At 40.3% G+C, this 14,853-nt stretch overlaps 2 protein-coding genes across 3 annotated transcripts in view; one reads left to right on the top strand and one right to left on the bottom strand.

Annotated features, from left to right (window-relative positions):
- On the top strand, positions 1-3,470 carry LOC308103771 (tubulin alpha chain-like; the record flags this gene model as incomplete). Of its 2 annotated transcripts, XM_080453930.1 has the most annotated exons (4): positions 1-144; positions 1,801-2,020; positions 2,121-2,269; positions 2,361-3,470. In XM_080453930.1, the coding sequence occupies 4 exons, from the start codon at positions 142-144 to the stop codon at positions 3,333-3,335; spliced, it is 1,347 nt and encodes a 448-aa protein (XP_080310056.1). In that variant the 3' UTR covers positions 3,336-3,470. The 2 variants fall into 2 exon arrangements, with proteins under 2 accessions (XP_080310056.1, XP_080310055.1); XM_080453929.1 differs by lacking the exon at positions 1-144 and having other exon boundaries at positions 1,795-2,020.
- A 4,902-nt stretch (positions 3,471-8,372) lies between these two features.
- ylpm1 (YLP motif containing 1) overlaps positions 8,373-14,853 on the bottom strand; it is a 48,676-nt gene continuing 42,195 nt past the window's right edge. Inside the window, exons 30-39 of the mRNA XM_080452732.1 lie at positions 12,952-13,007; positions 12,732-12,840; positions 12,378-12,521; positions 11,841-11,920; positions 11,467-11,564; positions 11,072-11,202; positions 10,774-10,847; positions 10,532-10,615; positions 10,007-10,174; positions 8,373-9,634 (exon numbers count right to left, since the gene is read on the bottom strand). Of these exons, the coding sequence (XP_080308858.1) occupies positions 9,500-9,634; positions 10,007-10,174; positions 10,532-10,615; positions 10,774-10,847; positions 11,072-11,202; positions 11,467-11,564; positions 11,841-11,920; positions 12,378-12,521; positions 12,732-12,840; positions 12,952-13,007 (1,079 nt within the window). The 3' untranslated portion in view covers positions 8,373-9,499. The remainder of the gene's footprint in view (positions 9,635-10,006; positions 10,175-10,531; positions 10,616-10,773; positions 10,848-11,071; positions 11,203-11,466; positions 11,565-11,840; positions 11,921-12,377; positions 12,522-12,731; positions 12,841-12,951; positions 13,008-14,853) is intronic.

Below are 14,853 nucleotides of genomic sequence, written 5' to 3'. Positions count from 1 at the left end.
GAATACATGTCCTATAAAGAAAAGGGAGTGACATTATAAACCTAGGAGCGGCCGTGAGAAGGAAGAAAGTTGTCCATCTCAAGCGAAAAACTAGCACTACTTCTTTTCCGGTGTTAATACTCGGAAGGACAAACTGTCAAAATGGTAAGTGGCCGCTGACCGTTAAATGTATGATGTTGGGATATATTTTTTTGTCTCGTGAGCCAGACTGTAGTCTGCTTTCAAATGCTTCCGCATTCGGAGATAGCGGAATAGTTGTCTTTGTCTGGCCACAAGTGTTGCCATATTATGTGAGAGAAATAAGCTTGTAGATTATATATTTTTTAAACTCTAGAAATAAAATGTGGAATATTTGGAATATTGTTGAAACATTCTAACACAAATGCTCCCTAGGCCTAGATGCACAAAAAATATATATATAATTGAGAACCACTGGTTAAAAAATATATTAAAACATTTGGAAGCATGCTAATGCTATAAGCTAATACACTACGTTATAAACCAGCCCCTGCCCGCCCAAAAAGTCGCTTATAACAAGCCGACATGGCAACACTACTGTCTACGCGCGAGACGAGGGGATCATGGATGATGTCCAAAACTAATGATCCACGTCATGCGTCTATCTATACTACCTGGTTAATGTGTGAAGTATTAGCGGAACCATCCAGTTCTTTCTTCTGTTGTAGAGGGGTTATTATTTATGACAATATTTTCAAACGCCCAACGAGGTCCCAGGATGGCGGCCACACTCAGCAGCCATATTGACATAAATGGTTGTGGGCCTATAACTTTACTTTACCTCGTGTGTTAGCTTACCAATGGTACATTTGTTCAGGAATCAGGTCACACGGGAGACGTCAGGCAGGGTGTGGGTGCTGCTGCTATTGTGCTATGTCGGCTCACTGTCGGTGGTGGACAAAGTACTCCCATGTTTTCCCTTTTAAGTAAAAGTATCAATACTGTTACAAGCAAAGTCCGGAATAAAAAATGTACTTGAGTAAAAGTACAAATGTATTGGTATAAAAATGTACTTAAAGCACCAATAGTAGAAAGTACATAATATACAGACCCCATTTCACAAGTTTTAAAATGTGTAAAAGTATTTTGAAAATAGCAGATCTACAAGCTCACAATGAGAGCTTGTAGATCTGCTATCTTCAAATGAGTGTATGTATGTATGTAAATAATTTGTATTGGAAATATACAAGTAAAGTACAAATACCTCAAAATTGTACATGGATACTAAACCACTGGTAGTCTTGCAAGCTAGACTGTTGCCTCCCACAATTTCAAATGCTTCCATATAGCATTCGACTGTGGAATAGTTCTGTAACATAAGTTACACTACTAGTTAATAACCTGTGACATGTTGCCAAGTAGGTCAAAATGGCTTAATACATGTGCTTTGTAGCTCGGCTAAAAAAATGTTTGTGCCCAAAATGGGAATGCCATGGTCAATGTGGTTAAGGCAGATTTTAGTTAAGTTCTTAAATTGATAAACGGGCTACATTTCCCTAAAAAGAAAATGCATGCATTTCATTCAATGTGACCAGAGGGATAAAACTGGATCCCCTCCAACAAATCAAACCCTGGGCCTACCTGTTCTGGTGGAGGTTGGGCCTTGGGCTTTGAAAGGCAAAAAGCTGCTGGAACTGGAATTGGCAGGCTGGATTTCCACAAAGTGCCTTTCTTCCCCAGGGAGCCTGCATTGTGGATAAAATGTCGTCTTGCCATAAGTTCAAAATTCGAATTCTTGGTGCATTGATTTAACACACTTACACCCCCTTTCTTCCTATGCAGCGTGAGTGTATTTCAATTCATGTTGGCCAAGCCGGAGTCCAGATTGGTAATTCTTGCTGGGAGCTGTACTGTCTGGAGCATGGTATCCAGCCTGACGGACAGATGCCCAGTGATAAGTCTATTGGTGTCTCTGACTCCTTCAACACATTCTTCAGTGAGACTGGATCAGGAAAGCACGTCCCCAGAGCTGTCTTTGTTGACCTGGAACCTACTGTCATTGGTCAGTTGAACCATTTACCAATCCCTTGCAACTTTTAATGAAAATATAAAAAAAGTACTAATGATAGTCAACCATTTCCTTTAAAACCTTCCATTCACAGATGAGATCCGTACAGGAACATACCGCCAGCTGTTCCACCCTGAACAGATGATCACAGGAAAGGAGGATGCAGCCAATAACTATGCCCGAGGACACTACACCATCGGCAAGGAGGTCATTGACATTGTCCTGGAGAGACTTCGGAAGTTGGTGAGGGCCTTAATGACTTTATTCTTAGCAAACTGCTTACATTCAGCTTTAACTGACTAAAGACTAAAAATTGTGTTTTGTTCTTTCCCAGTCTGATCAGTGCACAGGCCTCCAGGGTTTTCTCATCTTCCACAGCTTTGGTGGAGGCACCGGCTCTGGTTTTGCTTCCCTGCTGATGGAGAGGCTGTCTGTTGATTATGGGAAGAAGTCCAAACTTGAGTTTGCCGTCTACCCGGCTCCCCAGGTGTCCACAGCTGTAGTGGAGCCCTACAATTCTATCCTGACCACCCACACCACCCTGGAACACTCAGACTGTGCCTTCATGGTAGACAACGAGGCCATCTTTGACATCTGCCGCAGGAACCTTGATGTCGAGAGGCCATCCTACATCAACCTCAACAGGCTCATCAGTCAAATTGTGTCTTCAATCACCGCCTCTCTTCGCTTTGACGGAGCCCTGAACGTGGACCTGACGGAGTTCCAGACCAACTTGGTGCCTTACCCTCGTATCCACTTCCCTCTGACCACCTATGCCCCAGTCATCTCTGCCGAGAAGGCCTATCACGAGCAGCTGTCTGTTGCCCAGATTACCAACTCCTGCTTTGAGCCGGCCAATCAGATGGTGAAGTGTGATCCCCGTCATGGTAAATACATGGCCTGCTGTCTGCTGTATCGTGGCGACGTGGTGCCCAAAGATGTCAACTCTGCCATTGCCGCAATCAAGACCAAACGCAGCATCCAGTTTGTAGACTGGTGCCCCACAGGCTTCAAGGTGGGCATCAACTACCAGCCTCCCACAGTGGTTCCTGGAGGAGACCTGGCCAAGGTCCAGAGGGCCGTGTGCATGCTCAGCAACACCACAGCCATCGCCGAGGCCTGGGCTCGTCTTGACCACAAGTTTGACCTGATGTACGCCAAAAGGGCCTTTGTTCACTGGTATGTCGGCGAGGGGATGGAAGAAGGGGAGTTCTCTGAGGCTAGAGAGGACATGGCTGCCCTGGAGAAGGACTACGAAGAGGTGGGCGCTGACAGTGTCGGAGACGAGGAGGAAGATGACGAGTTCTAGGCCACTCTTTGTCAGCCGGTTTGCCATTGGCAATATGATCAAATAATGGTCCATGTGACATCCCCTCTGCTGTTCTTTCATTACTGTGATTGTTTATGACTTGTAACTTGCGATTAAATGCACATGAGTAGTTAATCGGTGTGGTTCATGCTTCATTTCACTTTATAAAGGTTTCATGTGTTAGGCCCAGCTGAGCTTCAAACAACGTTCTGTTCAGTCTGAGTCATTGGTACTGAGTCAAATGTCTTGAAAAAGATTTTTTATCTGACACACAACCTGGTAAGTCTTAACCCATTAAGACCTGAGGCGATTCTTAATATTTTTTTCTAAATCCTAAGTTTTTTTGAAAAAAATCTGGAAAATATTTTTTAGAGATTTTTCAAAAATAGCAGATCTACAAGCTCCTGCCGCGCTATGAGCTTGTAGATCTGCTATTTTTGAATAGCCAAAGAAATCTAAAATGACAGATGCGTTCCAGGTCTAAATGGGTTAATTGTAAAATGGTAGATGTGAGAGTTGTTTGGGTGCTGCACATTCTCACATGTAATGGTAGGCCAAACTAATATCTGCCTACTTATCATTTTCTGTTTAGTTATTTGATTTATCAAGTAACATTTAAGGTAGCTTTAATTCAACCAAAAGCAAGGCTTTAAATTACTACATTATGGTCAATTATCAGACACTACTATTGTTCAGAGAGAGGGGGATATGATTCCTTGCCAAGAAACGGTGCAGAGATTTACAGCACTTTCACCATTAAAATGGAATTTGTCTTTAAACCACTTCTGGGGTCATTTTGTTGGTTGAGAGAGTTGTTTGGTCTAGTATGAATTACTTAAGTTTATTCAGTCAATATCTCCATCTTGTGGAGATTTTAGAGAACTACATGACTTGAGACAAAACTAATTTAAACCTGCTGCTGTGGGGGGAAAACATAAAAAGAAATGGTTAGCTTATTGATAAAACAATGTTATGTGTACCGTATGTGCTTGTGCACACAAGTAACAATTTGTTTCTGCGTGTGGGGCACTAGCAATGAGGCCTTTGTGGGGCTAGTATCAGGACCGCTCTGCTCCGGAAGTACAGTACCATAACCAAGACATAAAATAGCTACTGGGGGACAAGGGCATGGAGAGATTTGTAGGTGGGGAGGAGAATTTTGTATGGGATGCGGAATTTAACTTGACCCAGTGGATAATGGTGGGGTTGATGTGCATACAGGGGTTGATGTGGGTTAGAACAGCTGAGTTTTGCACATACTGTATTGGAGCCTGTCCATGGCTAATGGCATAATGGGTTATATCATCAGGACCGCTCTGCTCTGGACTTCCAGTACCATCGTCACTATCATCAGGACCAGAAAGCCCTCTCTTCCCCCCAGATTTTCCAAGTCAGAGGGGTCAGGAAAAGCAGGTCTCTCTTGGCATATTTTACTGCAGGGAAAAGTTTTATTTCTGCACATAATTAAAAGCATCCCTGGCAAATATGCCTTAATACATTATAATTGCCCTCTAACTAATACAATGTTTAAAACACCTTAAATATTATATATATTTCATACATCTTTTACTCATGGGGGACAACGCCTGTCGCAAGTTGATGTGATTTGTCCATGTGTGGTCCAACCCTATGGAATGCATGTGTAATAAATAGGTATTTAAAATATTGTTTTGATGCTCATATTAACCTTATGAAATATTACGTTTTTTTTATTAAGACATCCCTCAGGGCTGGACCACACGTGGACAAATGACATCAACTTGCAACAGGCATTGTCCCCCTTGAGTAAAAGATGAACTATTTATCAAATAAATGTTTTAAGGTGTTTTTAATTTTACATTTTAGTTATAGAGGGCAATTATAATGTATTAAGGCATATTTGGCTCATCAGCCAGGGATCCTCTAAAAAAAACATTGCTGAATATACTAAGAATTGACTGGGATTGTGGATTCTTGTCACAGGAGTTTTTGGAAGAGACAAAAGAAAGCATAATTGACTTCTTCCAGGCTTTGGATAAGGGACAGTCTATCTTTACTCAGTTTACTTCAGTTTTAATTTCACTCTAGAGTGTACAAATGAACCCAGGGTATTTATTTTGTGTGGGAGCACATTGCATTTGTGGATATTAAAGGTAGGGCAACCGATAAGGGATAACCTCAGATATTTACAGAGTTCAGCTTTCTCTATTTAATTATATGGAAATAACTTGAAATGAGAAAAGTACTGAAAAGGTGCCTGTACATACAGGTAGTATAATGACGTAACAAGTGGATGAATCTGCAAGTAACATATTGTATGTTTATTGTATTGTATCATATATTTCATGTAGGCTACTTGGAAAATATAATGACACATAAATTGTGTCATTATCGCTATTTGTCTTATTTGTCTTAAATAGATGGGGCTTAGGTGGTGTGAATGCAATAGGCCTACTCTGGCGGTTTCCTTAACCCAAAGAGGAGAGAGGCGGAGGATCCAATAAGAGTAAGACACATCCTAGACACCATCACGCACCAATGGGAGTCCATTAGAATAAACTCCTGTGATGCCAATAACTCCACCTCTCTCTCTTCCTACTGTAGATCCCCAATTCTGTGTTGTGAATACTGTGACCTTTAACCCCAGCCAGCTGCCCATCTGCGTGAGCTCTGCCAGCTGCGCCCATGCTTAGGCTAGGGGGGTCTGTGTCCCATTCTCTCCATCCAAAATTAATCTTCTAGTATGAAAACAGAACAAGGATTAGAAGAAAAGCAGCGCCTGCCTACATATCAAAGGCCCGAGAGCAGAGGAAGAATAGGGACAGATGCAAGCTCGAGATGTTGTCGCATAGGCTGGCTTTGTGTGCAACAGCCTGTAAAAGAAACAACACACTTGTGAATATGCATGTGCACCATTACTTATACACACGCTGCATAGAGCGGGATTATTAAGGGTGTGTTGGTGAATATTGTCTCAAGGTGTGATGTGATAGTGGCCTTATTTAAAGATAATAATATGACCCTGGATATCCCTCCAACCAATGACCTCCTGGCCTTTCTAACTTCAGCCAAACTTTCTCCTGATTTCGAAGCACAACATTCTTTGTTTTTAACTAATGTCCAAGTCAATTGAAGTTAATTTTGAGTACCATCATGTTGCTCACTTCAATTGAAATACATATTTAAGTAGGAGGTCAATTCCAGTAATTGGTCCTGCTTCACAGATATATTACCATTAAGTAGCCTATCAAACATTGGTAACAGTGAAAGGGCCCGAGTCTCTGTAGCTGAGATAAAGCCATAAAAGCATCGAGTCACACTATCCTGTCCATGCATGTTTGAATCTGACTGTTTTCCAGGTAAAATAAAAGCTATAAAAAACTATTTACAAGTTATTGCTCTTAGCCTATTGAGTTTCTCAATCTCCATCCATGGAAGATGCATGATCTACAAACAAATAAATGAAGCAGATCTTATACAGCTGAAAAAGGTGGGGCACTTATTATGGGTATGTTCTCTGTCAGAGGATAACTAATTATGAAGTCAGTTTAGCCACCCAAAGCATCTCTATTCTGGGAGGAAAGTTCTAACCTTGTAGATCTGCTATTTTTTTATGAGATTTGATGTAGAGGTAAACAAAAAAGAGAGGACCGAGTCAGCCCTGTCAACTAAGTACTAGTTTACCTAATTATAGAGGGTTTAAGTGGTAAACATTTGTGTTTGAAATTTATATCCACGGTTGGGGAAGATTCCACCTGGGTTTAGTTTGTTATGCTATCACCTTAAGAACTCTTTACATAAGCACATTAATTAGCTTATTTGAAAGAAAAACAGAATAATTTAGGTAAATTACCCCTCTGATGTGGATTAATAAAAACAAACAGCTATCTGCCAAAATCTAACAGGCCATCTTTCATCTGAATGAACACAAAGACTTAAAAACCCACATCTTTTTCAGCAGTCCAATTGTAAATTCACAAATTTGGCCAAATTTTGAAGACGAAGACAAAACCCCACCAACAAATGGCCCCCCTTAGATATCTATGCACTTTACAGCACACACTGCCAATTAACATGGCCTTGAATGCGCTAATGGAATCTTGAGTGGCAATAAAAGTAAATAAATGAAAGGAACCCTTGTATCATTGTGTTTCGTATTCAAGCCAATTAGGACCTCGAGTATTCTCATGGTAATGCAACATTTGGGGTGTTTTGTGTACTCTAATGAATTCTGTGTTTTTCCGACAAATGGTGTTGTTCAGACATTTGTGTAGGTGCTGGCAGGCACAAAAACAAAGACGTACATTAGGACTCATTGTCCTCTGTGATTATTAAAGTAAACAAACATAGTGAAGGGGTATCATACACAGCTGCACGCACTTGAACTAGCATCTGTGAAGTGGAAGGAAGGGCCAACCACCCCTTAAAGACTTTGCCAGAGATGAGCCCATTATTGTGAAGCTTCCCAAGCGTAGAGCGCTTGGATGGCTAATAAGGCTTTGAAGATTAATCTTTGGTATAAAGTACATGGTTCCATCTGCAGGTAGTAATGGCAGAGAATTGAAGAGCAAAAAGGACCAAATATGGGATCACATTTTTCAGACAATGTCAAGGTTAACCCTATATACACTTCGTTGACCAGGGTCCTACCCTATATACTTTGTTGACCAGGGTCCTCCAGGGTTGGCCCCCTAATAATTCCCCTCTACACCAAATCTTTGCAGAAAATATATGATCTACAATGTCGCAATACGTTGTTGTAAATGCACTATTTTTGCTTTCTTTTTTTTTTTTGCAGAACTTTCACCTATTATGACAGGCCCAGAATATGGACGCTAGGGTTTAGGTGGTGAAGACATTCCTTGCTTGATCTTTATGCTTTAAACTTTTGTTTTGCCGTAGTGTCCACTGTCCATGGTCTTAGTTGTTGATGGATACCAGTCCAACAAGCAAATAAAAAAGCAAATAGTTTGACAATAGGATTGGTGCTGACTTCACTACGTGATTTCTTTTAAAAACCCAAGCTGATGGTAAATTCATGCACACAACACTGAGGAGGAGTATATAAAACTCTATACTGTTTAATGTTTAAAATCATTTTCTTTAAATAGATACAAGTATTATATATAGCACAGCGAGAATATGTTCCCCAGGCATTCCCATAGAGCTCATGAGAAAGACATGCTGCCAAATTGTGCGTATTGAACTACTCCCAACATCAACTGTTGCTGATGGTAGTAGTTTAAATATAATTTATATTATATAAAAACCCTGAAAAGAATAGTGTGTGACCTTGCATGGTTTCAGCTCATGAACCCTTGGCATACATCTAGGAGGAAGTGCATACTTTTTTTTTTACACAAAATGTTTGATCAATGGACATTTTGACACCCATACAATAACCCCAAAACAATTCAAATAATTTCAAAGATACATTTTAGGAGACAACAAAACCTGGACATAGATGACTGCAGGAGAAGGAATATGGCTATGCGTGACTCCACGACATGCTCTTTCAAAGGTTCACTCTAATCCCCATGTGCCACGTCCTTTTAAAAACATGGGGTTTACAATCCGTCTGTCCCATTAGAAAGAGTCCGTCCGGTATATATTCCTCACACTCCTCCAAAACAACAATGCCGTTTCTTGCTTTACAGCTGGTTCCCAGTAAGAAATTATTTCTACAGTTTAAAATTAACCAAGTGAAACTAAACGTATCCACAGTGCCCGGTTGCAGAATTTTGGCACATGAGGAACTACTGTAACTGGCGAACAGGGAATGGGATCACATAACTGAATCTTTACCCAGATTAACCACAATAAATTATTGTTAGGATCAGTCTAGCATGAGGGTTCATGAGTGTCCATCAGAGCAGCAGATAACATAACTTTAACATGTTATAACTACAGGTATGTATATATGGCATAAGAATTGCAGAGGATAACAAGTGTTTAAAATGTGACCTACTCTTTTGTATCTCAGTTGTTACAAGACAACCTTTTTCATTGCGATTCAAGTAAAATCAAATAAATGGAGAGCTTGTGTATAAACTATCAAATCCAATGTTGAAATTATGGCAAGCCTCATAGATAGATAATACATAGCCTATTCCTCGGCTAAACGTTGGTGGGGTTTCATGTTATAAGCTATGTTTTTTAAAAGAACATCTTTAGTGACAGGGACATCACATGCCCAGAAGCAACACCCGTGGGTCTTCTACCACTGCTTTGATCTTGCGCAGGAAAGTAACCGCTTCTCTGCCATCAACGAGTCGGTGGTCGTATGTCAGTGCTACGTACATCATTGGCCGGATTTCAACCTGCAAATAGGATATGTGGGTTAAAAGAATTATACAAATCTGTCTTTGTTTTAAAATCAGATGGGTGGGGTTTATCGTATCAGATAATGTCAGATACTTAGAAAAGATATATTGAACAGTAATTGCAATGGTCTTAGATGTTAAAGCCTAAACCATTTGATATGGAAAGCACGTCAAAAGCAATGGTTTTGGAAATGTCTATTAATATCTATTTCACCCAGGCGAATTCAAAGAAAATGGCGATACAGTGTGTCAAAGAAGAGTATCCATGCCCGGACATGTAAAAAACAAACAAAGAAGAAAAAGAAAATCAAGAGCAGCATAGACTTGTGATTTAGCCAACAATATCCAAGGATATAATGAATCACTCACCTTGCCATTGATGGCCACAGGCCGGTCAAAGATGCCATGCATGCCCAGGATGGCAGACTGTGGTGGGTTGATGATGGGCGTACCGAACATGGACCCAAATACTCCACCGTTGCTGATGGTGAATGTACCACCGTCCATGTCCTCCACGGCCAGCTCGTTTCTGCGAGCCTGAAGCACACAGAGGGAGACATCACTGCTAATGCTCTTTGCTTTCTGGAGGCTTGAAACTAGAACCTGATTGATGCCAGATTTGTGCGTCTGATTGCTGATCTTGGAGAGTCCTAGGACTACTTGGAAACTTGTCAGTTTCAGAAATAGCTAGAGCTCTACAAGCTCACATCACAACAACACGTTGTGAGCTTGTAGAGCTCCTAACAAAAATGCCTATAATGAGTAATGACATGCATAAATTAGGGACACGTGATAAAAAATCAGGACACATTGGCTACAAAAAAAGGGGGGAAAAGTCAAATAATGTATGTTATATCGGTCTGGCCCTTTTTAAAACTTTTCTCTTATTTTTACCTTTTCTCCAAGACCATTAATGGTCAACTCAATGTCAGCAAAGTTCATGGTCTCGACGTTGCGGATCACTGGTACAACAAGACCCTAGATTAAATGGAGAGAACAATTGAGAATAGTTTAGCACATCTGCTACTTGTTAATTTACATTAGAGCAGTAAACTGAATGTTTAACCAGGAACCAGGAAATACAAAATTCTGCAGGAATAGAGAGAAATTGGAGATAAATGTCCAAGAAGTCTTGCCTTTGGAGTTGACACAGCCACACTAATGTCTACATAATCCCTGTACACAATCTCTTTGGTTGTATCATCAATAACTGCAGAAAAAAAAACAAAGAAGTAATGTAAAACATTAAATTTGATTCATTCAGTTTGTATCACAATAACAGATGAATGTGGGAAAGCAATACAACAATTAGGTACATAAACTCATGATAAAAAAAAAAGCTAAATACTAAAGCTGGTTGACTTCTGAATGCAAACACTGGTAGTAAGCCTCTATTATGCGGTAGATAGAAGCCGTCTTAGTGGTGAGGCTTACCGCCATTAACAGCTGGCTGGTCAATCAGAGCCTGTGCTGCAGCCTTCACAAAGGCTGACATGAAGCCCAGCTTGACGTTGTGTTTCTTCAGGAAGGCATCCTTGTGGACTTTCCTCATTTCCTGAATGTTGCTGGAGAGAGAGAAAAAAATTGATATAAGCTTGGTTGTCTGGTTGTCAAGGACTCCCAGTTTGGTATGCATTAGTCCACGGACTCCCATAACTCAGAGTGTACAAATGGAACCGTAAGAGTCCATTTGTACACTCTCGGAGTTACAGACCTGCAAGTTTAGTCCATTTGGTTCCTAACTATCAATAACTTAGCTGGACTCCACTTTGAGAACCACTGTGGTACATTGTGGAGAAGATTGTGTGAGTGTGTTAAGAGTCGCTCACCTCATGTCGACCTCATTGAAGGTTGTCAGCATGGCACAAGTGTTCTGAGCCTCCTTCAGCCTCTGGGCGATTCTCAGCCTCATACGGTTCATCTTCACCTGAGAAAGAGAGGAGGAAAATGCTTGCTACCCTGTCAACTGATATGCATTCCCAGGCAAACATAAGTAACATGGCAGTCCCAAGGGAACATAGGATAAAGAATAGATAGCCATGATGACTCCTGCACTGAATAACTTAACGACTAAGTGGTTTTATTAGCTGCATGTTCACCACTAAAATGGTGTTTTGTAGAGACATGTTTTTCATATCTAAAAAAAAAAAAAGTCAGTACTTTTACAAGGGCCATGTCTTAGTGTCACAAGCGTGTGTTTTACCCTGCTCTCTCCTCTGGCTCCAGCTGCTGGAGGAGCGGCTGCTGGAGGTGGTGGTGCAGCAGCGGGCTTGATAGCAGAAACTGTATTAAAACAGAAGAGGTGATAGAATATTTAAATGAAATTATTTATAAAAACATAGGTTGAAGGGGTTATGGGTTAAAGCAGCAATCCTTACGTTTTATGTGTTATGTACGTCTCCAACCTCTGTAGATGTGCTAGTTAAACTGTATTAATACCATACTGATTGGTCATTTTATTAATTAAAATACATTCTGGATTGCAGAAACAATAACATGGAATAATAGTGTTGAAATATCCTTATGAAGAGGCATAGTCTTAATTTATACTTAATTGTACAACCCTTTGGACAAATGTCAATCGATGAAAATTACATATTTCCAAGAGAATAAACAATATCGACAATGTATTTCTCATTGTAAGATATGCCATTTCTGTCAAGTAAAAGGGGTGAATGACTAAGTATAAATCAGCCTTTCCATGGTGTAATTTGTGAAGCAACTTGCGGGTCAAACATACCAGGTTTGGCTTGGGCAGCTTGTGCTGGCACTGGGGGCACCGGTGGCATGGCAGCAGGGACAGGAGTAGGAGGTGGCGGAGGAGGTGGTGCTGCAGCTGCTGGGGCTTCAGCAGCTGGGGCAGGGGCAGGCTTGGCACCTCCCGCTAGGGACAACGAATAAACAGAAAAAAGCTTTCACTTTTCCGCCTTTAGAAAGGTAAGCTGAGAGACCCATGATCCTGCCATTTGAACATTTCGACAATGCTTAGTCTGAGAAACGGGTGAGAGCTGATTTTGAATCTGTAAATCAAATGAAATGCTGTAATTGCTTGATAAGATAAATACAATTATAAAAAGTAAGGACAGGAGTGTACCTCCTTTCCGGAGTTTGAAGAGTTCCATTCCTCCCTCTACCCTCCCTCCATCCTCCACCAGGAGTTCCACTATGACACCAGCTGCAGGAGAGGGTACTTGTACCGATGTCTGCCGATACCAAACACACACGTTATAAAAGCAAGGCACCTAAATCAAACTCACTTAAAATCGAAGGTAAAAATGTCTATAATCAGACTATTTAGTTTTCCTGATCCATACCTTGTCCGTCTCAATTTCACACACCACTTCATCTTCAGCCACCGTATCACCCACAGCTAGAAGAAACGTGCACAACAATATGATTGCAATAATCGTTTTGGATGTGTAGAATACTTTATCACACAGAGAAAAAGTATAAAAAAATAGAAATGCTGACAATTCAAGATGAAACACTAGTATTTTTAGATTTCTGCTATTAGTCTAATTCCCTTCCTGTATATATTTGGTATATATGCTATAAGATGCCAGTAATTGCCTGTTTTGGTCATTTTTATGACAAAAGCCGGAAAGTATAATTCCCTCCAGACATCCTGGCCTCTCTCTCTCTCCCCCACACACAAAATGAATATTATTATGTCACTATTACCTAGCCTATTATTTTGATTTATTGCCGGCCAGCAGACCCTGAAGTGCCTATTTGTGTGTGCTACACTTTGAATTATTCTGAAGAAAATGTGTTCTAATAAACTGATGCTTTATTTTGTTTAGAGATCTTTATGCTTGCAGTGATTGCAGCCACACACAAAAAGTGTGCGACAGTAATTGCTAATTAATCAGCATATGCAAGTCAAGATGAAGCGGTTAAGATTAATTACTTTTTTATACATGTTCAAATATAGCCTAATGCTGTAACTGTTGTTAGGCTACATTTATGCACCTGCTTGTCAATCATGCATTTTGTATTAATTTTTGTATGCAATGTTCTCTAAACTGTAATGAGATAGCATGAGAGAGAGTCTCTGTTATGTGGATAGTTTTTATTCCCCATTAGTTTTTATTCTGTATTTTAGGTAGCTTGAGAATCACAGCCGCACCCCTTTATGCAAATTTACTGACCAGTATATCCAGTTCCATTTCCAGTTCACAGTCCGATAAGCAACAAGAAACATTGCGCTAACAGATTGCGTTCTTTCACAAGTTGCTAATGCTAAAGTACATAAAATTCCATTCAAAAACTCTAGTGCCTTTTTTAAGGTACTTGTTAGAACAGTGAGATGTTTTGGCATGTCTGCCAACCGGCTTTGAGAAAAGCCTAATCTATGAAGCTTATGCTCTTAACTTGCAAAAGACTTCCCGGAAAATGGTCTGATAATGCAACTGTGTTGGTTTATCATCCCAGTTTATGGAAGAGCAAGTTAGGATGTTGACCGACCAAAGCATCCCTACAGCATACAGTATACTAGTCAGAACGTCAACACGGATGAACACATCGGCAATGGAAGACTGTCCGTTGTGTTTGGATCACCAGAGAACGTCGCAGCGAACGACAAATGACGACGACAAAACGACATGGGAATATTAACCCACATCTGTGTCATTTTAATATTTCTTTGACTATTTAAAAATAGCAGATATACTATTACAAGCTCATAGCGCTGCACCGAGTGCCGCGCCATGAGCTTGCTATTTTTTTTTAGAAATCGTGAACATTTTTACGTATTTGTTTAAGCGAAATTCTTTTACTCAAATCTTTGCTTCTGAGGGTCCCTGGAACAAAATAGTTTGAGATGGGGGTCCGCGGCCAAATACATATCCTATAATGTTTTCTAAATCCTAACAGTATGTTGCGTGCTCCAACTTTTTTATGTCAAGGACCCCCAAAATTATATGTAGTTATATGCAATCTCAAAAGATTTTGTTTCAGGGACGCCCAGAAGCAAATATTGGAGTTAAAAATGTTCGCTTAAAAAATATATATATATTTGCACAAATGTTCACGATTTTTCAAAAAATTGCAAGTGCCACGCTATGAGCTTGTATACAGTATCTGCAATTTCTGAATAGCCAAAGAAATCTAAAATGACACGGATGCTTTCCCGGTCTTAATAGATTAAGCAGTGGATTAGGTGCATACTGTCATTCAAATGGTACGTAAGTGTAATGTTGAAACTAACTAGTTTC

Source organism: Gymnoscopelus braueri (assembly GCF_963280865.1).
Source record: "Gymnoscopelus braueri genome assembly, chromosome: 16".
NCBI classification, from domain to species: Eukaryota; Metazoa; Chordata; class Actinopteri; order Myctophiformes; family Myctophidae; genus Gymnoscopelus; species Gymnoscopelus braueri.
Note: the sequence above shows the minus strand (reverse complement) of the source record. Positions and strands in the feature narration are given on the sequence as shown.